We start from the raw sequence: 23,801 nt of genomic DNA, 5'->3' as shown, positions 1-23,801 counted from the left end.
ATTAATACTGTCTGTATGAAATATTCCAGTGATATCCCAAGCAGCAATAGGTGCATATTTTAAAAACCCAGCACACTACCTACTGCTCTTTTATCTCAGGGAAATTTCTTGTTAGTAAAGGTTTAAGTCGATAAAGGCAGAATTACAGATGAACACAAATATGCCTGACAGCTATTAAAATACTACTCGCAATTGGTAAGTAAAAAATGTAAGTAATAAAACAACGTGACTGTTAAAATTTTATATATAAATATTACTTATTTATATTATTTCTTAAACAATAGGTAATTTGTATCTTATTTAAATTTATTTATAAATTATATATATAATCTATATTATAATATGCACATAAATATGAAAGTATATGTGTAGGCACTGAATTCTGGGTCATTCTCAATCCTATTGTGGTCAGTGTTGAAATAAACCCTTCATAACCAAACTATTTTTCAGTACCTTCTGTTACAGTGTTGGTCAGCAGTGCCTCTGACAAGACATGGAAAACTTTGTTCTGGCACACAGCATGTGCCAAGGTGAATTACACACATAACTTTGAAGTGAATTTAATTAATTGATATAAACACTGAAGCCTGAGTTCAGTTCAAACAATCTGCAAAGCCAGATTTTTTACTCAGATTTAACAATACGCTTTCATATAAATATTGTTTTATATAAACATTAATTTAAATAGAATTAATTTTAAAATCTAAATTAATTTAAATTTAGATACCTGATAATTTGATAAAGCTCCCTACCAAATTCTCACTTCAAGAATTTCCCTAAACCTCAATTCCCACATGATCTGCAATCTTAAAAAACAAAACAAAACAAAACAAAAAAACACCACAACCAAAGCATTCTGTAAAAAGTTTTATAAGTTGTTCCAGCTTGGTATTTTTCTTCAATTCTTAATTGTGAAATTTCTTCTTCTTCCGATTCCTCTTCCCTGCTGCAAAAGCTGCTTTTTCACTCATGATCTCCTGATACTTCTTTTTATTATATCTGAACAAAATAGATAATTTTTAAGCATGGTAAACCAAAGTTCAGGAAAAGATAACATGGAAAGTACTCTGTACACATTATTTGCCAAACTGAGTTCTCTCTGTTTTCTGAATCAAATTTCTTTGATTTTATACACTTATGCATAGGTAAAGAGAAAGCAACACTGGGTCAATGGTAAATGCAGGTAAATTTGTTTTGGAACTAAATTGGATTGAAGAATCATTAATTTTGGTGGGGGTTCCTCATTGCACATGCAATCCCATTTTGGACAGTTAGCTGAAATGCTGCTACTGCTCGTAAGGGAAGACTCATCAATTTTGACAACACTGTGAGCGAATTATACTCACTTTTATACTGCCTTCTCACCAAACTCAAGAAAATAAACCTCGCTCTACTGAAGACTGAAAACTGACATAAGATGAACACTAAACAATTAAGAGGATATACTATGAGTTGCTCTCCCCCTAATACAGATTCTTACGTATCTACACCGAGTGCTACGACAGACACTGCACTGAGCAGTACTGAGGCTTTTAAATGCAACACTAAAATATGACAAATATCTGCACTAACGCTGAAGTGTCTGGTTAAAGTCCTTAATCAACCACAACATAAATTAACTGATCAAATTTGAAATATAATAATTTTTAAAAACACCTTCTACTAAATACCTTACAAATCAGGTCAGGCCAGAAAACTAGTCAAGAAACAGCAATACTAACTTGCTTTCCCGACGTTATATAGTTAATTTACAAGTCACACAAAATTAACGTTATAATCCGAAATCATGCACTACTTCAAAGAAAACATGTCATTATGCGAAAAGAGAAGTGCAGATTAACATCATGTAATAACCAATATAAAAATGGAACAACTATAGGATGTACTTCAAAAACTGTACATTATGCAGACATTAATTAATTCAATCATAATCTTGAAGTAAATCTTCTATCACGATTTTGATTCCCATGACAGGTGGCAGTCTGATGCATTTATAAAATGAAATAATATCAACATTGACAGAATTACAGTCTGCTCTTTTCTATCAATTATGCCAAGAAAAAATAATCAGTCTTTAAGAGTGGCTGCCAATAGCGATAACCCAAGTTGGATAAAACCCTTTTATGAAGATAAAATACACGTTATCTCAGTTCTAATTATCTCATCCCTTAGGCCTTCTAAATGGCAGTGTTATTGAAGTGCTAAAAGATTAAAATTTTTTCTTTGAAGTATAAAAAACCCACCACACATGCTGAATAAAACAAGAAAAAAGTAATATGGTTAAAAATACTCCTCTCTTACATGGGATATTAAAATTACAAGACTATTTTTAAATACCTTCTAAACTCAGAATCCGCAAGCAGCTCTTCAACAATTGTTCTCTTCCTTTGTTTCTTAGGGATTCGACTATGGTAAAAGTCTATGGGAGAATCAACCACAGTTCCAATCTAAAAACAAAACCGAAAACATTCTTACTGTACAGCAAGATGTTGATTATTTTGCGCTTTTTTTTGTTTGTTTAAATCCTCAGCACCAAATGTAAAGACACTTACAGAACAGATCAGAATGACAGCTGCTTAACAAAAGTGCAAAGTACCAAAATAATTAAGTCATGTTTTGTATGCAGTCACTTTTGTTCTCATCGCATTGTGCAGACAGGAGAGCCTGAGCTTTGGGACTGTACAGTTTTCAACACTGGACTGCTGTATCAATGCTTTTATTCATAAATAAAATCCAGTTCTCAATTTTTAAACATTTTAAATATAAGGGAAAGGAAACCCTAATGACCACCTCAACTCTTCCATCTCTGTCATTGTGGTGTTTTTCTGGATGACTACAGAGCAGTTAATTTAATACAAGGGCTTCATCCTGAAATGCATCACAGTGTTTCCAAGCAGCACGTCAGTCAGCTCTGACAGTTCACGTCAGGAGTAGAGCTCCATGAAGTACAAGTTTCATGCACTGAAAACAAACCTGCACAGATCTAATTATGTGGAAAACTTCTGTCCAAGTTTTTCTAACTTTGAAACAAAACACCCCCCATGCTTCCGAGTGAAGTGGTAATATTTTGAGAAATGAAAACATTCCCTCATGCACATGAGCTATTCAAAGTCGCTGCAAGCCTATTTCTGTAGCTTCTGCATAATTTCTCTCTTTATGCAAACCACTTGACAAGTACAGCAGCAGAAATTTCAGCTGATCACAAAGGCAGGTATCTCCATTCAAACTGTATTAGCTAGTAAGAAAATAAATGCCAATTATTTTCTACATGTTTGTTTAAAAAGGCTAATACTTTAAAAAAGCAGTGAAAATCTAGTCCTCTGAAGGTTCAGAATACGGATTCAAGTCAGATATTTGTTCACTACTATGAGATCAGCCAAAACTAAAAAAAAAACACCCCAGCATATACCCATATGTAATATAGAGATTAACAGTGGCAAACTGCAGCAAAGTAATCAAAACGGTTTAATAATTAAGATATGAAATTAAATCAACATAGAGGCTACCTACAGAATAGGCATTCTTAAACAGCTGTTCAAAACTCCAGCAGTACAATGCCACCTTCTGCTGCTTCCTTACCTGGAAGTACTTGGGCAGACCATCTCTATCATTCTTCTTATAGAAATGCTTAGGGTCCAATGAAGCTCTCATCTTCAAAACTTTAAGATCATTTTTCAGTTCACTTGTGATTTCCGGGGCTTTCATACCAAACCAGCCGTCACCTGTTGTCTTCTCTCGCTCTGCCTAGGATGCAATACCAAAAGAAATGAATTTGCATTCAGGAACTGGGATGGGGCAGAACAGGGAACTCACTCCTACAAAAGATGGATAAAGCATTTAGAATATAAGTACGTACCTTTAAAATGTGTATGTTATGAGCCTTACAAAGAAGGTCATCAGCACTGTACCAATGACAGATTTGTACCATCTGAGCATATTATCTTTCACTTCACTGTCCTGGTGACTAAAACAATGGCTTTTCACAGGACAGCTCAAAGACACTAAACTGAAGTTCATCACTCCACTTCCAGTGAGGCCTGTATATGCACACAGTCCCAGCAAAAGGCTTTCCACCACAGCTTGTTTTGTTATTTCAGGCACTATCAGCTCTTCACTTACCCTACGTTGCTTCTTTAGCTGGTGAAGTGATTCCCTGAAGGGTGGGACACATTCCTTTTTTTCAAAGTCTGGAGTTATTACACTCTTCTGCAAGAGCTGTAAGGATTTGTTTCAACATTAGAACAGTCACTTTTGGATACAAATTTAACTACTTAACTATATTCACAGAACCTACTAAAGGAATCAGACGGAATCTAAGCAAGCATTTTAATGTAATACTTGAGCTGCTTTGATCCACAAAAAATGCAGTATCCACAAAAAACCCCAGAATCCTTGCCAACAGCAGAAAGCAGTTGGCTTGCTCTGGAAGTAGTGAAACAGCAAAAGCTCTGGAATAAAGAGGGCTATCATGGATGAGCCAAAGAAAACAGTGTCAACAAAAATAATACATTCCCTTTATTTCGAAGGGTGCTTTTGAAATAAAACTGCTAATTCCATATTAGTGAAAGTTTAGACCTCTCTTTACTAGAATTCATTCTGGCTACGGACTAAATATCTTGTTAGAAGACCTTCATGTCTTCTGACAGCTCATGTACCATTAGGTAGAACTGCAGGTATAATCAACCTTGGTTTATTTTACAAGGTAGTACTGGAATTTGCACTGCTTTTCAATTTCTGAAGTGTCACGTATATATTTCAGTTTTTACCATTAAAATGTAAATCCACACTTCGGCCAAAAAGAATGAAAATTCTCAGCAAACCACAAAAGGGATACTTCTTTAAAAGCAAACAAACCAACCTTATTAACATCTTTGTGTTACTGCAGTCACAGATAACGGAGTAATTGTAAACACATTACCTGATCTTTCTTCTTCTCCTTCAGATTTTCAATTACACTCGATCTGGGCTTCTGCTTTTTTGCATCAAAACTAATATATAAACCTCCAAGCTTCTTGATATTCAAACCAGGATCTATGCTGCTGGAAAGATGTAAACTAAAGGAGAAATAGTTAATTATTAGAATATTGTAACATGCATGCAGCTAAACCTTCTACTGTCCTCTGAGTAAGATAAACAGAAAAAATATTTTTCTTATTCTTCCAATTTAGGTTCACTTCTGCAATGATTTTTGATATCTAGAATATTTAATTTAGAAGTGACAGAAAATGAGGGGGATTCATGCCATTACATGAAGTGAGATTATTGAAAAATACCTGTGAAATAATTTCCACAAATCTTACGTATTAACTGTAACGTTATATTAATATACTCTGTAAAATTGAATTCTTAAATTTGCTTAGCCTTGCCAAAAGAACTCATGACCAGCATCCTTCCAAACAATGAGAAGCTTGCTAGCTGAAGAAAAAAAACCCAGCCACAAACCCACAAACTAGAATTCACTGTAGGAATGTTCAGGTCCTTGTCTGTATAACCATACTAGGAACAAAGTTATTAAACTTGGATAGGAAAGTGGTTAGATGGTTACATCCAGAGGGCAGTGGTCGATGGCCATAGCCCCGATGGATGTCAGTGACAACGGGTGTCCGTCAGGGGTCTGTATTGGGACCAGCACGATTTAATGTCTCATTAATGACACAGACAAGGCATCGAGTGCACCCTCAGCAAATAGGCAGATTGCACCAAGCTGAATGGTGTGGTTTACACACTTGAAGGATGGGATGCAATCCAGAGGGACTTGGACAAGCTCAGCAAGGTGGCTCCAGGAATCTCCTGAGGTTTAACAAGACCAAGTGCGAGGTGCTGCACCTGGATCGGGCCGACCCCCAGAGTCAGTGAAGGCTGGGGGATGAAGAGAGAGCAGCCCTGGGAGGGGGACTCGAAAGTGCTGGTGGATGAGAGGCTGGACATGAGCTGGCAATGTGCACCCACAGCCCAGAATGCCAACCCTGTCCTTATAATCAAAAGAAGATTAAGACCTACATATCCAACCTAAACAAGGGTATTATGCCTTAAACATACGAAGCATACAAAGGGATTTTAGCAGCAGTTGGACCACAAGAGTCAGTCTATGCTAGGCTGGTTTCCCTTGAAATGTGACCATCCACAGCACAGCAAGAACTGACACACAAAATTATATGCAACTGTTTATGATTAAAAAGCATGATCTAATTAGGCAATGTGTAAGGAATTTACTCGACTTTTTGTTACTTACATTCCAAGTAAAAAAAAAAACACAACAAAAAAACACCAAACCCCACAATTAAGAAAACTATGACCTGAATAGAGTTGAGTCAGCCTGACCAGTTTAACTCAGTTTCACGTTTTTTTAAGCTGAACACACACAAGGCCTGCAAATGCCAAAAAATTTCAGAATTCTGCTCCTGCTATATAAAAAACTGAAAAAAATTTGAAACACTCACTTTATGGACCATATTTGTATTTCATAATATGTGCAACCCTATTTTCCACACCAAAATGACTTATGTGAGAAGAATACTCCTTCATTTATTCTGCATCTTCATAGCACTTAATGTACATATCCTATGCATATTCTTGAACAAAATGCAGATTCTTTACTATTCCCAGAAAGATACTTACATGTCAGTCTTATTTTTCAACAAATCATCCTCTTCATCTTTTTCATCTTCATCTACCAATTCTTCTTCAGCCTCTTCCAAATCTGATTCTTCACCTTTTTCATTTCCTTCATGCTTACTTTCAGCATCACTCTCTTGGTCCACCTCATCTAGGTAATATTTTTGGCTGGAACTCATGCCAGGCTCAGTATCAATTACAAAAAGACCTTCAACATGTAGCGAACTCTTTTGTAAAGATTTGTTGAGGGAAGGAGTCCTCTCATCTGACTTTTTATAACACAGATTCTCATCAACTGTCTCTACGTCTGCCACATCACTCTTTTCAGAGTCATCATTTTCACTGTTGCTCAGAAACAATGCAACAGAATCATTACCACTGCTTGACCTTCCACTGCTGTGGAACACCCCATATTCTTCTGCTTGGTCTTCACCACTGTCAAGCACCCTGCTTTTATCTATGCTATCAGTTCTCTGAGCAACAGCTATGTCCTTTGGCAGGCTGCGCGCTGCACTAGTTCGCTTACTCCTTCTTGATTTATCAGAATGCGTGAAAGGCTGCTGTGCATCTGCCTCAGCATCTGCTCTTCTGCATTCTGAAATTTTTTTACTTTCATTTGGTGTTATTTGCTCTTGGGATTCTAGAAATTGTTTGGGACTCGTGCACTCAGTCAAAGAAATATCCATTTGTTCTAATTTCTCTTCCCTCTCAAGTATTTTACTGTGATCTTCTTGTATTTGGCCACAGGCTGCTTCTGAATGGTCTACCTCAACAGACTGTGAGTTTTTTACTGTTTTTCTTGCAGGTGATTTAGTGTCAATTTGTTTCATTTCTGTAAGACTGCTGGGTGTCAAATCATTTAAAACATCTTTTTTTGCATCTGGACTCTGGGTTGTATTAGCAGATTTGGAAGAACACTTGCTTTCAGGTGAAGTGGGTTCTTTATTACCCTCAATGACAGTGGAAGCATCTTGTGTGTCAGAGATAAGTTCTGCAGATCTAGAATCAGAAATTATTATGGGCTCAGATTTAATAGTGTCCTCAATTAAATTCTCATCTTCTGAAACAAATCTATCTTTTTCCTCACTTTGCTTGCTAATTTTTGCTTGTGATTTCATTTGCATGCTCCTAGTAACTCGTTTGCTAGTGATGGATGGTTCCATATCAAAACTTAGGCAACATGATTCTGCATCAGAAGTATCTTCGCTCTGGGCTTCACAAACTCTATTTGGCTGTAATTTCTTTTTGCTTTGCCTGCTTCTAGTAGTTCTGGTAACATTAGGCATCTGGACACCAGAAACAGCAGAAGAACAAGACTCAGCTTCAGAGACAGTGTCTTCATCCAGAATCCTGCTTAACTTATTCACAAAAGGTGTACTGTCATGTCTTCTTTTGTCAGCAGAATCTGGCTGACAAGGAATTACAATTTGCCGTCTTCGTGTTACTCTTACAAACAAAGGTGTCTGGAGACTAGACACAGAAGAGCAGTTTGATTCTGTTTCTGACACATCCCCATCAACTTGGGGTTCTGCAATTGATTGTGCTGAATGAACAGTTGTGTTCTCATTCCTGGTAACCTGCACCTCCAAGCTATCACTGACATCTGACTTGGTTTCTGCATGTTCCAAGTCTTCAAACTGAGATTCTTGAATCACCTCTGGCTTATGAACTGACTTAGTTCTTCTTTTAGTCATCCTCCTAGTAACAGGAGTACTAATTTCAGCAGATCCCACCTAGAAAAGGAGTAAAAAAAAAAAGGTATTCTATTGACACATAAAACAACCCTATAAAAAGGATGCTATAAAACTCACTAAGAATTCTTTTAAACAAATTTAATCATACTGACAACATATTACATGTCTCTGTGTAGTCTTATCCATGTGTAAGAAGTGTGTAGAAACCGTCCCTTGCTTATCCTGTCTTTTGGTCAAGGCAGGAGAAGAAACACACAAATATCTTCTAATTTTAAAAAGTCCTGGCAAGCTGCCATAGAAAGCAAATGCAGAAGGAATGTTCTGAAATATTCAATTATTTGCTGAACTATAAAACACTGAAGACTAGCTACTGTTAGAATGTGCCCCAAAACGGTTTTCCCCACCAATTTTAGCAGCTTTAGGAACAAGCTGGCCTCACAGCAACTGCAACACTAGGTATAATCTGCTAAAAGTTATTTTAAGTAACACAGAGATGATAAAATATCTGTAATGGAAAGGGAAAGAAATATACCTTTAACTCGCAACGTTAAATAGCTTAATGCCCTATGGCGGCCGCCTCCCTTCCCGCAGGGCGGGCTGCGGCACGGGCAGTGCGGGCGGGGACACCGACACTGTCACCGTCACCGCAGCTGCCGCCGCTCCGGCCCCGCGGTACCGGGGGGGAAAGGGCTCCCCGGCCCGGCCCTGCCAGCCCCGCGGTGTGTGGCGATGGTGGCTCCGCGCCCGGCCCCGGCTGCGCTCACCTCCGCCGCCCCGGGGGCATCGCCATCGGGCCCGAGCTCCGAGGGGCTGGGGCTGCCGCTTCCCGCCCGGGCCCGCGCCCCCTGCTCCTGGCGCCGCGCCGCCGCCGCCCGCCTGGTGTTCACCATGTCCCCGCCACGCCGCGCCCGCCCCTTCCCTCCTTCCTCCCCTCCTTCCTTCCTTCCTTCCTGCCGCCCGCCCTTCCGGGTCCCGCCGCCCCGCCCCGCCCCGCCCCGTCCCGCCGGGAGAACAGCGGGATGCGGGGAACGCGGCCAGGAGGGGAGATGAATTCCACTAAGGGGGAATCGCGGGATGTAGGGCACTTGAAGAAGTGCAAAAGACTGTTTGTGACAGAGTAAAATGCTCTTACTGAGATGAGAAGCACAAGCTAAAAAAAAGCCTACAAGAATTAAAAATGTAGTTAAGCTTTCAAAAGGTTTCTCGTGGAAGGAAATCCCATTTCTCTCACCTTCATGCAAAACAAACGAATGAGATGATGTGAAACCAATAGTGTAACACTTTATCAGGTTAACTCTAGAAATATCATGTCTTAAAAGGTCCTTTTCTACAGCAAGCACACTTAACAGTTTACAGAAAGGAAATAAATCATGATCCCATTAGAGGAGCCTTTCTATTGTTTTAGAATAAATCTTGTTTGGTTTCAATTTATAAAACTGAGCACACACACAAGTTAGTATGATACAGAATGTATCAGCTAAATAGAGACAGAACTTACAGGTAGTGGTTAATCATCATCAGCACACAACTCATAGCTGGTAGGGAAGTTTAATTTTAAACTCATGTAGTTTTGAACTCTGACATACACTGGTCCAATGTTAAAAAAAAAAAAAAAACACTACGTTTTGATTAGGAGAAAAAAAATCAAACTTTTATTGATGCATTACTAGTTCCAATTCCCCATCTCTCTCATTTATCAAAAGAACTGAAGAAGCAAAGAAAATTTCCCACTGTTTGCCGCCTACAAAGAAGATATTTGAGGACTCAAAAGGTATCTTGAAAAACCTTCATCTTTTAACTTTGTAGAATGGACTATATGAAGCTGACGCTCTAGACACTACCTGCAGGCATTCAGATTCCACTAGCTGCCTATATGACAGAATTTAAAAGATGTTGATGAAAATTCATTCCCTTAGAGTCCAAGTCTCAAAATATGTACAACTAAGTTAACGAGTACTACCAGTATGAGGTCATGCCCCTGCTTGAAATCAAATCGAAATTTATTGCCTTAGACACTCTGTATCAGAGTTCCTGCTGAACTACAAGTTGAACTTTTGCTATCTGTTGTGATTGAATGGCCAAGGGAAGGAAAAGGTCTTTTTGATAGAATGACTACCTTAAACCAAAAGCTTTGCCTTAGCTGCAGCAATCTCTCTGAGATTCGAAAGCCAGTGCACTAAGCTCCTACCAATCAGAAAGATAGCTAACCCTTGCTTTGTCATTTCTGAACAGCATGCAAGCAACAAAGTTTCCTAGGCAACTGCAAAAATGTAATTAATTTTACACAATCCTGTAATGAACAGCACCAACATTTACCGTCTATTCTCCTTGGCCAATTGATTGTGTAGGTCACAAGTATCAAAAAAACAAGCCACAGTCGAGAAGGAGACAGGAACAATTCAGTTTTTGATTAACAGATTTCTTCATCACTTGTTTTCAAATCTTATTTTAAACATTCACAAATAATACATTTTCTATTTCAAACAGTAAAAATGCCATCACATTTGTGCGAACACTAAACAAAGCGTATTGAGGCACAAAGAAGCCAGAAGGAATTCAAGTAACAGTCAGAAAGTAATTTGGAAGAAGCATTTCTTTTCTTAATCATAGAGATCTTTTACACTCTATTAAAAATAAACCAATTTTCCCCTCCCCATAAATTAAACAGCTGACTTGCATATATATACATACCAAGCAATGAGATACCAGCTTAATTTTTTTGGGTAGTTTTTCATAAAAGATGACAATTTTCTATAAAAACTAGTCCTTGAATGCTTGAAATCTATGCACCTATCAGATAAGTATTATTTAGGACAAATTTGTTTTTTTAAAAAACCAAAAATATACCTTTCTCTATACTACCTAATGGCAGCTAAAATATAATGATAATTTTTACAGTGAACTGGTCATAGAAAGAAAAATATTTTAAACTGTTACTCTATAGATAGCTTCAAATAAAAAAAATTGTCATAATTTAAATGAACTGGTCAATAGGTTAAGAAAGAAAAATAGTGTTAGAACACTACAGACACTCCTGCTGACATCACACAGAATAATTACAACTTTTGGTATTTTGTTATAAATGCTGTAAAAGTGTTTCTATGAAAAATGCAATGTTCCCCAAGCCCAAAGAAATTTAAACAGCCATTAAAAAAAAGAAAAAAGGGTTTTAAGATGCATTTCTTTTAGCTTGCATGATATAGCCTTTGGACTTGATAATTCCTCTGCTTTTAACAATGACTGAATACCGCAGAAGCCATAAAGGAATCCACTCGCTTGCTTTCACGTTCTGGATGCTTTCCCGAAGAACTTCTTGGAAACTTGCTTCACAAAGTAATTCTGAAGTTAAAAAGGGACATTTGTGCTTAAAATAATGTCATGTAAACAGCTGCAAAAAGCAACACTTACTAAGAGAAGCCTTTTCCTACAGTCAAAAATCCTAAGTAGTGCCAAATACTCCACAGATCCACTCTTCCAGAATGCACGTAGGGGAAAAGCAGCTGAATATTACAGAGCAAATCTTCAGAACACTTTTTTAGCAACTCTGAGTGTTTCCCACAAAACCAATTAACTGAAATTTCAACCACATTAAATGGAGTTGATGAGTAGAGCCATTAGCAGGAGAAAAGGAAAATTAAATTTGAGAAGCTAGATAGACAAACTAGAGGTAAATTAAGAATAGGGCTGAAATCAGCAAAGTACTGAGCATTCACAGGTACCTTTGCAGTCACTGGAAGCTCAACATTTATAGCATCTCCCATAACTGGGCTCATAGTAACCACAAGCCCAGAAAGCATTAAGAGAAATGGGTTTAAACGCCAGAAAGCAGGAAAGGAAGGCAAGTACAAATCCTCCTTATTTCCTGCAAAAAGTTAGTCACAAGAATGATCTTGTTGATGAGGGGCGCTCCCAAAAGATAATTTCAATACTCTCAGGTGGCCATTACAGAAAAGCCAAGCTTAGCAAATAATGTATAAAGGAATCACTACTCATGCTGTTTTCTATCAAATCCTCTTCTCCTTCATTTCATGACTTACAATAGAGAGTATTCATTAAATTGCAAGTTGCATTTTGGACTTCACAGGACACGGAAATTGTCAGATTGAATGGCAATTCATCTCACATGCTGCCAGAGCAGTGATAAATCATGCCCAGGCACTGATGAAGTTCATTAGTTGTAAGAGTGGTACTGTGAAGCACATACTTCATAAGTAGCACTTCATGTAGTTTTTTCTTTGGGGCCAAATGGAAAGGAAGGAGAAGGAAGGAAAAGTAAGATCACCATGAACAGCTGGTTCTAATGAAGAATGTAGGGAAGGAATTAACTAAATATTGTTTAAGACTTCTCATACTCTAGCAAGATATTTAAGGTGTCCTTATAGTGAAGAAGATTAGATGATGTTTGAAAGAAACGATAACCCAGAGAGCTAGAAACACAGTTCTACAGCCCAAAGGAAAGCCTTCTTCAATCATTTAGCAAACGAATCACTACATAAAACAAGTGAAGAATTTAAAACAACAATTTTTGTAAAAATGTTATTTTAAGAAGTCAAGACTTATGCTACTTAAAGCATAGTAATTTTACAGATCTAGTATTACCAAACTACTCAGAAATCAACTGACCATTAACATTTCCATGTAATCTATTTCACAGACAAGTCTTGGGCAAATAGACTTTCATTTGTCATTTACTGCCTTCAGCAATAAAACTGTCATTTTATTCTATGTTTTATGGAAATATGCAATTTCTTTAACATATGTATTACAAATTTCTCAGTAGGATGTTCTTCTATTTACTTTATTTTCTCTAATTAAAACTATTTCAAGAAACTATCCAAAGCTGAAAGATTGCTTTCTCCCCTCTCTTCCTTGAAGCAACAGCAAGGACTTAATAGAAATATTTTACAAAGGAGAAACTTCTAGAATCTTTGGCTCAGAATTCAAATGCAACAAACTTTTAAAAGATTATTCCCAATTTTTTATTGAATAAATGCATTTAGAAGGCTTCTATTACCTTAGCTGGCAAAGTCTTACCTTTTGGGTCATTGTGAGTTAACAGCTGGATGTCACGTTCTTTTGCAAATGCTGTGAGATCAGGTGGCATCACACAACAGGAAGCCAGGTTCACCTGATTGCTGCTTGGTTTCACCTGAAGGTAACAAAATACTTTTATAAGAAAAATATACTAATGGACTTACTTTAGTCGTTTCCTCCATGCCCTCTATTACAACAGAAATTTTGCTTTGAACAATTTGCTTTTGACCATTGTTTGAAGTCTGAGCAAGGCTAATTAATTCTGCACGACTAATTAATGTAGGCAACTCTGCAATTCCCTGCAGCACTGAGCCCAAAACAAGAGTAGGATCTAACTTCAGGTGCTGCCATAGCAAGATGAGTGCTAACCCACTCTGGCTTCCTGTCTTTTTTTCCCCCTCTCACGTAAAGTTACGTGAGCATGGGCACACAGTAGTACCATCCTCTATCACTCAGCTGTTAAGAGGCAATTTGAGTGCTTCCCTCAGCAATGAGGGCCCCAGCACAAGAAGGACATGGCCCTGGTGTAGCGAGTCTACAGAAGGGTCACAAAGATGATCAGAGGGCTGGAGCACCTCTCCTATGCAGACAGGCTGAGAGTTGGGGTTGTTCAGCCTGCAGACGAGAACTCCTTCCAGTACCTAAAGGTGCTACAAGAGAGCTGGAGAGGGACTTTTTACAAGAGCATGTGGTGATAGGGCAAGGGGGAATGGCCTTAAACTGTCAAGGCAAGTTTAGATTAGATACTAGGAAGAAATTTTTTACTGCGAGAGTGGTGAAGCACTGGAACAAGTTACCCAGAAAAGTGGTGGCTGCCCCATTCCTGGAAGTGTTCAAGGCCAGGTCAGATGGGGCTTTGAGCAACCTGGTCTAGTAGAAGATGTCCCTGACCATAAAAGGGGTGTTGGAACTAAATGATCTTCCAACCCATTCTATGAATTAGTCTCACTGGACAACAGAATACCGTGCTACTCCCCTCAGAGTCTGTCTTCCTCTTTACATTTTAGCTTACCATTCAAACAGCATTTTTCCTGGGGGAAATCCCTCTATTATTAACATAGCTTTAAGTGAAAAGAGCTATGTTTTCAGAGTGACTGGAATAAATCTGAAGGTTTAGGTATACTGTTTATACTCCTCTCTAAATATGAAAGCATTCAAAACTCAAACCTTCAGTACTTCAGAGAACCTGCTACTGAACAGACCTGTGGTTTCCAGCTCTTGGTGGTCGTACATAAGAACACTGAACAAGCAACAGTCACACTTTGAGCCTCCCCCACCTTGAACAACACTGTGACCGTCCATAAAATGCTGATGATTACAGGGCTAATTAATAGTTTGTATATAAACCGATTTATAACAAAGGTTTATAACAGTGTGTCAGCCAACAAAACAAGCAGCTACTCTGTCCTAAGAAATGCTGTGATTTGGAAGCTGGTTCTCACCTGTGCCCACAGATACAGCTGCTCTAACAGTGTTTTATCCAGGTCAGAGGTACCTATGGCAACAATCTTTTTGTTTCGAACTAGATTTTCAAGTTCTTGCCAATAAGGTTGCAAATATGCCAAGGAGAGGTTAGTTCCATCTTCAATGGGAGGCGGGGCAATAATGACCGAGTCTAACTGAGCAACTCCGAGGGCAGAACACGCTGAGGAAAAAGAACAAAGACACTGCAAAATCTTTTGTGAGACACAAACAAACACCATGACTCTTCAAATTCAGCAAACCCCACACTTCCTGCTTCGCTCCACCAGCCTCTCATTCACCATTTGAAACTGCAAGTGTATCAGCAGTCAAGGACAGTAGCACAACCCTCTTAGCAAAGAATCAAACATGGAGCTAAAGACCACATTTCAGCTGTACATCTTAGGAAGGAAAGAAGAAAAGCAAAAACCAAAACCAATGAAAATGAACAAAAGCATGAAGCTTTTCTCTCCTTTCCAATGTTAAAACTATATTTTCCTCTGAAGACAGTGTGACATAAAATTGTCTCTTCTTTCATTCTAATTTCTTGAAAAATTTGTAACTTTCACTCTGAAGTATAACTCAAGGACAGGGCATGGGCTAGGAAAACTACTTAGTACACATGAAGAGTTAGACTAAAAGCACACAAAATATGGGGATTTAATGTAACAGAAGTGAAAAGCTTGGAGCATCACTGAGCTGGAAGAAAAATGCACATCATGAGGCCTCTTCAGCACAGCAAAAGGAATAGAACTAAGTAGCTAAATAAATTATTTTCTTCTAGAGAAGGACTCATTAATATAGGTTTAACAAATGGTACTACAGCTTACAATACAAAGGTTGTTAACTGGGGTATCAATAGAAAAGAATGATACACGACCCTTTCTTTTTTGGTCACTCCTTATGCCCAACAATTTTCTGAAGCGGTGAAGTTCTGAGCTGCTCACAATTACTGCTACGTTAGGCCAACAAACTTTATGTATCAGTACAGACATTATATGGTATTTTCAATAGAACTTAATATTTCATCAGCTACTTGCAGCATTATTTGGTTTCCTAAATAATCTCTGAAATACCGCACAGTTAGTAGTAAAGTTTATAATGTTAAAAAAACCTGGCAACTAACAAGAACTACTGTATCACTGTTATTAAAACATCACATGCTATTCACTTGTTTAACAAGTTTTGTGGGAAAGAATAAAAAGTTGCTCCTGCTTTTGAAGGAAGGAATCGCATTTGAGTTTGTGGACCTAAGATCACAGTGATCCACACGTAGTAATTTTACTGACTGAACTAATGTGCAAATAGATTTGATGACCTAAGTGCCTCTTAATGGGGAAACAGGATATACTTGTCACAGTGACTAAATACACCTCTTAGAAATAAAATTAGAACCTATTCCATCAAAGTTCTAGAGTAAAAAAGAAATCCTATCACAATTCTGAGTTTCACACTTACCCAGGTCAACTGCATCTCTGATGGATGGAGAGTTTGATCCAACGATGAAAAGCTTTGCTATTTTCAAAGAAACTGGAATCAATAACTGAACAAGCCAGGTATTATTAATATATAGCCATATACTTTTGCCATATACACTATTAATGAGTTCTTGGGTAAAAGGTTTTTAGAATATACACCGATTACTTAAAAAATTGGAAAAAACCCCAACTTTCTGAAAGGTGACTGCCCAATAAAAACACTGTTCTCTTAAGTTTCAATGTTGCCATGCAGTCTCAGAACAAGAAATCATCCAGTTAGACGATCTAATAAGTTGTAAAGCATCAAGATGCTAAGCAATAACCATTAACAACCTGTATAAAAACCCCAAATGTAATAGTACAAACAGACTTCTTCACAACTTACTGAGACTCAAAATGTACTAGTGCTAGTTTGGACTGCCTCCTTCAAGTTCATCATATTCAACCTGGAAAAATTATGCAAATAAATGTGCTTCCAATGCTATTTCTTAATTCCAGTATTATCTGTAATACTTTGCTTCAAAAAAGTCAAAGACTCATAAAATACATTTAAAATATCTTGAGGTGATGTAAGTTAAAATAGAAAAATGCCGAGGTGCTTTAAAACCTGCAATATTAATTCAAGTCTTTCTTGGCCAATGTTTAGGTGACCCAAAGTACATTGGCGTGCAGTGGTGTCATCTGACTTTGCAATTACAAAACACAGAAAAAAATATACATATATGAACATCCTATTAATGACTGCATGTGAAACCTTTTTATGCCACTGGATTTTTAACCATAATCTTACCTGATACTTTCAACTCATCCCTTTCTTCAGGATTTATTTTTTCTATAGCTTGAGCTACAGTACATTCCAGAACCTCCAGTGTTTCCTGTAGTAAGTACATGAGACTTAGGAGCAACTCATCAAGAGGAGACAGTAAGCTCCTGAAGAATGTTTTTAAGAATTATTAAAAAAAAAAAAAAAAAAAAAAAAAAAAAAAAAAAAAAAAAAAAAAAAAAAAAAAAAAAAAAAAAAAAAAAAAAAAAAAAAAAAAAAAAAAAAAAAAAAAAAAAAAAAAAAAAAAAAAAAAAAAAAAAAAAAAAAAAAAAAAAGGCACCTTACAGCAGTTAGACAGAAAAATAGTAGAAAAATGCAGTGACAGAAAGTAACCCAAGGCTTCTTGATCTCTGAGGAAAAAGTCAGAAAAATGAAGATATATGAAAGGCCCTATATGCCGCAATATAAAAAAATATCAATTACTGATAAGAATTATTGGAATAAGATTTAGTAGTTCTAGTAGCTCTGATTTTTATTATGTGAAAAGACTGCTGTGCTAATTCAAGCTACCTTATTTTAAAAAAAGCCTCATGATCAGCTGAAAAAAACCCCGTGAGAATTAGGAGATTTGAGTGTTGGATGGGAACATCTTTGCAAAAGAGTGTTTTGTAATTTCACTGAAGCCTGTGAAAATGCTGTAAAATACAGATTTAAGATAGTAATTTTGAAACTAAAAATGAGGAAAGTTTCAGACTTTTCACCCTCTGACCTCATTTCATGTCAGCTGGCACAAGGTGACTTTTTTAAGTCTTTATCTACATAAGCTTTTGTATAATATGGGTGCAACCACAACCAAAAAACTTTTGCCCTAGACAAAAACTCTTTGGCAATTTTTGGTGCCCAACCAAAAGATTCTCAAGTGAGCCTTTGAGTTATTCAATACAGCCAGTATTTTAAACAAAAGTTAGTTTTGTTTTTTTTTTTTTTAAATTGTTGGATATCAGTATAACTCAAGACAGAATTAGGAATTATGGAGTTAACATGTTTTGACAGTAAAACCTAGCTTACACTAAATAATTTACTTTAATGGATCACTACATCTTACAGAGACAAGTGTTTATGTTTTCTTTCTGAACAATCATTAGTTCTTCCACAAATCATTCAGCAATAACTGCCTCATACCCTCCAGTCTGGAATGTAGCAACGTGCAGCTGATGCCATCATTACAGAACTGGTAACAAAACCCAAAGAAACAAACAAGAAAGATTTTTTAGGTTTGTTTTTGTTGTTATTGGTTTGGTTTTTGGGTGCCTTTTCTTTTCCTGAAACATGCTAACATTTCACAGAGCAAGTAATGTATTTAGTGGGAACCTATTATTGTTTTACTGAATTTCAGAAGCAGAAGTGGAAGAGAAGCAGGCAAATACACCAAGATCTTAATGTCAGATGCCCATGTCTGTGGCTTTAAGACTTGTGTGGAAGTCTTTAGCTCTCAAGGGAAAATTGCCACTTCTGCATCTTCAGAAGTATTTCTGAAACAACAGATGCTACACTTCAGAGATCCCCTCCAAAGGGGATGGTCTTCAGTTCTCTATGATCTCCATAGTCTAGAGAATTCTCCACTGAGTTTTAGTAAGCATGCTAGCAAACTTCCATGGTACACAGATTTGTTTTTCCTAACAATTAATTTAAAAATCTTACAGACCAGGACTTTTGTTTTGTAAGAACAGGCTTATCTGCCATCAACAGGATTCTTTCTTTACTTTGATATTTCTTAACCTCTCCAAATTTACTAAACATTAAGAAAAAGAAAGGAATTTAAGAAATATTCCTTTAAGGTATCCGGAGCTGCATATATTTTTACAGAAACTGAATAGATTGATTTATATTTCAGAAGTGTAACCAAGTATTCATTTCTTTGATTTCAGGTGTAACATGGATGAGATGCATAACATCTCTCCTACCTGATTTAGGTCTTGTCCAATCTTTGAGCTCCATTCAGTCAGTGTTTTCTGGATGCAGTCCCGCACCTGCAAAATGTTTTTTTGAAGTGTATGTTAGAGATGCACAGAAATACAAGGGTAGGACAGACTGAGGAGGTGAACTAATAATACCATTACACAGAAGATTCTTCTTTCGTATCTTCTGAAACTTGTTCAAACTAGCTAACTTTCATATTTTCCTCTCCTCTTTCACAGAGTTTTACCAGCCATACAAGTACTGTACTTTATTTATTTCTCAGACCAATGCCATCTTTAAAGAAAGAATAATGCTAAACCAGCATCAACTAGGGTGTTGGGTGGTTTGGGATTTTTTTAGTGTGGAGATTCTTAAGTTACAAAGTAGTCAGATAAAAGCATATGTGCTGTATAACATTGTAGAAATGAGGCTTTAAAATCAATTACTAAATACTCACTATATTAATTACTTCCCTTTTCAAGATGCATACAACTCTTCTCATTTACTGCCTACCTAGTCCAAACTACTAGGGCTTTTAAGTCCTTCATTACTGTAGGGGGAACATTCAGATCCTACCCCGTATTTGCATTTTTCCTGTGACAATAGATCAAAATAAACTCGACTAAGATTCTGATCATGTATTTTCTTGAACATAGCAAGACATAACTTGAGTCTAAATCAGCTGATTAAATGCATTCTGCACCAGTGTGGCAGCTGTACCAATGATGCAGCTTCCCTCTGATCCATCCTGGGAGTTAAGCACAGGTACTGCCCCACTGCTCTCTGCCACAGGTAGGAGCACTTCCATGAGCTGCTGCTTTACTTCACTTTCAACAGTACATTTGATAACTATGTGCATACCTACTCTGTGTACCACTAAACAGCAATCTCCTATGACACCGATCATTAATTCAGAGAGCTCATAACACCATGTGCAAACTAGAAGTCAACACCCCCCCATATCACAAAGACACAATACAGCAATAATACTTTGTGAGCACATTCTATACATTCTTTCCCAATCATTTAAAATAGCACTAAAAAAAATAAAAAGAGTCAATAGGCCAGAACTGACCCAGTAAATAGCTAAGCACAATAACTCTTTAATAAAATGACTCTTTATCCTATTTTGATGCAATTAATAATGTTATCTTTTCCTTTCTGAAGGCGAGACAGTGCTAAATACATATACTCTATATGTTGCTGCTTTGCAACCGCCACAGTTCATATTTGTACATCAGTTATGCACAAGCCTCTGACTCCAAAGCACTCCCCTGCCCTTGGGCCATGTGTATTTGACTGCTTTGACCAGCTTTTCCAAACACAGCTGCATCCCAAAACTGCTAACACTGGGTTCATAGTTTGCAAAAATTTTAGCTTACATTCTGCCGCTGAGAACTACACACACATTAACTACACCAAATAGAAGAGTTAAATGCTAATTTATTTTTGATAATTAATACCAATATTTGCTTTTGGAGATCCAGCAGCCTTGGAAAGCAGCCAGATTTCTCTGTAAACAAATGAATTTAAATACTCTAACTGACGAGTTATGCACACTGGCCACCCTTTATTTAAGAGCCCTCCAGAAACTACTCACACAAGGGTGCCCATAAGGATACAGCTATGTCTTTGTGACAGAATTTAGCCCTCTTTCACACAGGTCACAGATTCTTTAATAAGCGACCAGGCCAAATTAAAAAGTTATTATCACATGACAATTAAACAAGAGCATGATGAATTCTTCCTTCTTGTTACATCATCCTCCCAGACACCTTTCTTACCATTTGGGCATGACTAATATGCACTCAACCAGCTTCCAGGTGATCAACAGTGTCACTACATAGCCAAACCCATAGGTTTTCTAAGTATTAAGTGACTATTCTGAGATTACTGTGTCATGATGAGACAGCAAATACAGTGGTTCTAAAGTTCATGGCCGTAGGATCTCCAGATATTTTATGAGAACTGTTCTAAGTGTTGACATATACTGCTAAAGGTAATACTTTTAAAGTGGTGATTAAAAAATTCTTTTCAACTTTTTAACAAAGAATGACAGCTATACTCTTTAAAGAGGACAGCGATGACTACTTTTCCCAAGACCTATCACTACCAAGAAATTAAATTAATTTCAGGTTAGAAAAAGAGAATTTTCATTACCTGTCATGCAAGCTCATAGCTATTCATATGTTTACGTTGCTAAAGGAGTATCAGGGATCTCCTTTGCCATTACGGGCAGCAATTCAACTTGCAGGGGTTTTAACCCTCCCTTCCCGAGCCCGAGGCCCGGGCTGGCTCCTTCCCAGGGCAAAGTGCTTCCGGGGGCACGGGGGGCCGCCTTCCCCGCAGGGCAGAGGCACCAAGCACACGAAACGAACAAACCCCAGCTTTGCCTTTCCCATCTCCCGCCGGCGGCGGGCGCGGACCGAGGGCGGCCAAAGCCTTTCCCCGCGGTGACGGGCACCGGGCCAGCCCGTGCCCTGCCAGGACAACAATCCCGCTCGGACAGCGGGCAGCGGCGCCCGGCTCTCCTCGGCTGCCGCTCCGCCCGCGGCGCGGCCCGACCCCTCCGCCCCAGGGCGAGACCCCGCCGCGGCATCCCGGGGGAAGCCCCGTCCCGGCGCTCACCTCCTCTCCGGGGGTGGAGGGACACTTCTTGCGCAGGCAGCCCCAGTTGAGCAGGTTGCCGGTCTGCAGGGTGAGCCTGCCGGCGCGCTCCAGCAGCGCTCGGGCGCCCTCCGTACCCATGGGGATCCTGGCGCTGCGGCGGCCGCCGGGCTCTTGGCGACACCTGCGTCCCCGGGCAGCGCCGGCCGTGACTCAGCTCCGGTGCGGGGCGGGAGTGCGGGGACAATGAGCGGCGGGCGGGCCCGGCGGCAGCGGGAGCGGCACCGCCTCGCGCTCCCTCACGGCGCGGGGGCCGTGCTGCGCAGCGCCCCCTGCGGGCGGACGGGGCGCAGCGCGCGGAGGGGCGGGGCCTGCCGGGGGCGGGCCTGGCGGGGCGGGGCCGGAGTGGGGGGCGGGGCCACGCTCCCGGTTCCGCCGCACTCCGGGCGGTCCCGGCGGCTGCGGGGCCGGGCATTGTGTCCGTTCCTGTTCAGTGGTTCGGTCCTGGGTCCGCGGTTCGGTCCGGGGTCCGGCCCCGGTGGGGTAGCGACCGCGGCACTCGGACCCGGAGTCGCGCCCAGAGGAGTACCCGAGACACACGTGGCGCTGCCCGGCGGTAGCGGCCGAGGATTCGATAACGCCCCCCCGGGCCGTGGGCTGCTGGGCAGGCTCAGTAAATTAATGAAACCATCCGAATTGCGGTCATGCGCGTTCAAGTAACAGGTAGTCGTTGACAGACACCAAGCGAAAAGGCCCAGACAAGGCACCCAAGCGCTTATCCCATCTGGCTGTATTTGCACTGGGGGGAAACAATGTCAGGGCAGGACTCCACATTACACCAGGTGGTTCTGAAAGCATTGTGGTTTGGGGATTTTGTATTTTTCTTTATGAGCAGGGGGTCTTCTCGAACGCCACAAACTGACTATTATAAAGGAATCGGGGCGGGGGGGCAGCTTTCCTCTCCCCCCCATAACTCAAATTAAAGGGAAGAGTGAGCCACATACTGTAATTTTCCTGTCAGCTTCGGAATTTGAACTGTGTTTCTAACAGATTTTCCTTCCTCAGGCTGCATGTTGTGCTGATAAAGAGAACCAGTATTTGCATAACTTCTGTCTGTCTGAAGCACTGCTTGATCGCTCCATGGTACAGAATGTTAGTTTAAATGTTCCTTATATTTATGTTCTCATTAATTTTTCATGTTGGGAAACGTTTTCCTCATTGTATATGATTACAGAGCATGTGGAAATGAAATATACTGAAAGAAATGCCAGCTTATTTGGAAAAGCAGTGTTTTGGTTTTTTTTTTCTTTTTCTGTAACATAAAAATCCAGAAGGTCTAACCAGGCCCAAAGGTTAATCCTCCAGACTCAGAGTTGGCTTGGGAAGGAGTATACATCTCCATATTTGTCCAGATTTACACTAGTAATGAATGATGTTCTGTTAGGTCTTTCTCATCAGCCTTCTGGCTTTCCAGTAGAGGCCTTTTCTTTTGGTGAAATTTATTATTTGATATTTCATTTAAGTAGCTTTGATGGTTGTAATGCTGTGCAAGCAGGTTAAACTTGGAGATAGCAGAAGGTTTTCAAACAGCGCATATCATAAATCTTTCTGTTTAATGGAAATTTATGGCAATGAAAAAGCAATGTTCCTTTGTAGCCTTGTAGATTTTGCTGTTATTTAATTACCTTAGCTCTAGAAAAAAGGATATCACATAATGAAGAACCAGTGGAGGAAAACAGCGTCAGCCTCTGCACTGCTTTATGCCATGCATTTCATTGTCAGTGACAGCAGAACACATCACAGGAGAAGGGATCTCAGCAGAGTTCTGTTGTCAGTCCAATCACCCCTGAAACGTCAAGTAAACTATCAAAGAAAGAAAGGAAGATGTTTTCTAGCTCATGATCAGTTGTATTTTTGCAGGTTATCTCATTAAGCTACTTCAGATCTTAAAAAAAAAAAAAAAAAAAAGGCGAAAAAAAGCGCGATTGATTTCCTGCAGTAATTCTGTAATGCTGGAAGAAAAATAAATCACCCTTTTTGAATGAAATGCCACTGGCTCGCCACTCCCGGCGGCCGGTGAACATCGCTCTTCTCTCTGTTTTCGAACAGCGGGAGCTGCAGAACTTGGCGTGTGCGAGGTGCGGGCGGTCCCGCACTGCTGCGGCTGCCCGGGCAGCGCCGCCGCCTCGC

The 23,801-nt window shown here is 39.3% G+C and overlaps 2 protein-coding genes and 1 long non-coding RNA gene across 3 annotated transcripts; all 3 read right to left on the bottom strand.

Annotated features, from left to right (window-relative positions):
- Positions 1 to 854: 854 nt before the first annotated feature.
- Positions 855 to 9,144, bottom strand: DNTTIP2 (deoxynucleotidyltransferase terminal interacting protein 2). The gene is made up of 7 exons (XM_027879970.1): positions 9,074 to 9,144; positions 6,619 to 8,348; positions 4,919 to 5,054; positions 4,120 to 4,215; positions 3,580 to 3,744; positions 2,338 to 2,447; positions 855 to 999 (listed from the first exon to the last, which is right to left on the bottom strand). Exons 2-7 carry the CDS (start codon positions 8,307 to 8,309, stop codon positions 906 to 908), a joined length of 2,292 nt encoding a protein of 763 aa, XP_027735771.1. The 5' UTR covers positions 8,310 to 8,348; positions 9,074 to 9,144; the 3' UTR covers positions 855 to 905.
- A 794-nt stretch (positions 9,145 to 9,938) lies between these two features.
- On the bottom strand, positions 9,939 to 21,841 carry GCLM (glutamate-cysteine ligase modifier subunit). Its single transcript, XM_027879972.1, has 7 exons — positions 21,633 to 21,841; positions 19,010 to 19,075; positions 17,073 to 17,157; positions 16,263 to 16,319; positions 14,786 to 14,988; positions 13,344 to 13,458; positions 9,939 to 11,648 (listed from the first exon to the last, which is right to left on the bottom strand). Exons 1-7 carry the CDS (start codon positions 21,750 to 21,752, stop codon positions 11,479 to 11,481), a joined length of 816 nt encoding a protein of 271 aa, XP_027735773.1. The 5' UTR covers positions 21,753 to 21,841; the 3' UTR covers positions 9,939 to 11,478.
- A 1,349-nt stretch (positions 21,842 to 23,190) lies between these two features.
- Positions 23,191 to 23,759, bottom strand: LOC114055628. The gene is made up of 2 exons (XR_003570785.1): positions 23,644 to 23,759; positions 23,191 to 23,457 (listed from the first exon to the last, which is right to left on the bottom strand). It is a non-coding gene; the product is annotated as an uncharacterized LOC114055628 (long non-coding RNA).
- Between the last annotated feature and the right edge of the window lie 42 nt (positions 23,760 to 23,801).

The sequence above is a fragment of the Empidonax traillii genome, unplaced genomic scaffold, assembly GCF_003031625.1.
Source record: "Empidonax traillii isolate 1590-97213 ecotype Southwest subspecies unplaced genomic scaffold, ASM303162v1 scaffold62:size2133460, whole genome shotgun sequence".
NCBI classification, from domain to species: Eukaryota; Metazoa; Chordata; class Aves; order Passeriformes; family Tyrannidae; genus Empidonax; species Empidonax traillii.
Note: the sequence above shows the minus strand (reverse complement) of the source record. Positions and strands in the feature narration are given on the sequence as shown.

Bases quoted from the DNA above. Each gene is read 5' to 3' on its own strand.
- DNTTIP2 (XM_027879970.1), bottom strand. From the start codon at position 8,309: ATGACTAAAAGAAGAACTAAGTCAGTTCATAAGCCAGAGGTGATTCAA. The intron at 4,216-4,918 runs GTAATGTGTTTA...AAATCCTTACAG, and splicing joins AGGAGAAGAAGAAAGATCAG to CTCTTGCAGAAGAGTGTAAT. The intron at 2,448-3,579 runs GTAAGGAAGCAG...TTTTGTTTTTAG, and splicing joins GTCTGCCCAAGTACTTCCAG to ATTGGAACTGTGGTTGATTC.
- GCLM (XM_027879972.1), bottom strand. From the start codon at position 21,752: ATGGGTACGGAGGGCGCCCGAGCGCTGCTGGAGCGCGCCGGCAGGCTC. The intron at 19,076-21,632 runs GTGAGCGCCGGG...AACATTTTGCAG, and splicing joins CCTCCACCCCCGGAGAGGAG to GTGCGGGACTGCATCCAGAA. The intron at 16,320-17,072 runs GTAAGATTATGG...CTTTGAAAATAG, and splicing joins GGATGAGTTGAAAGTATCAG to CAAAGCTTTTCATCGTTGGA.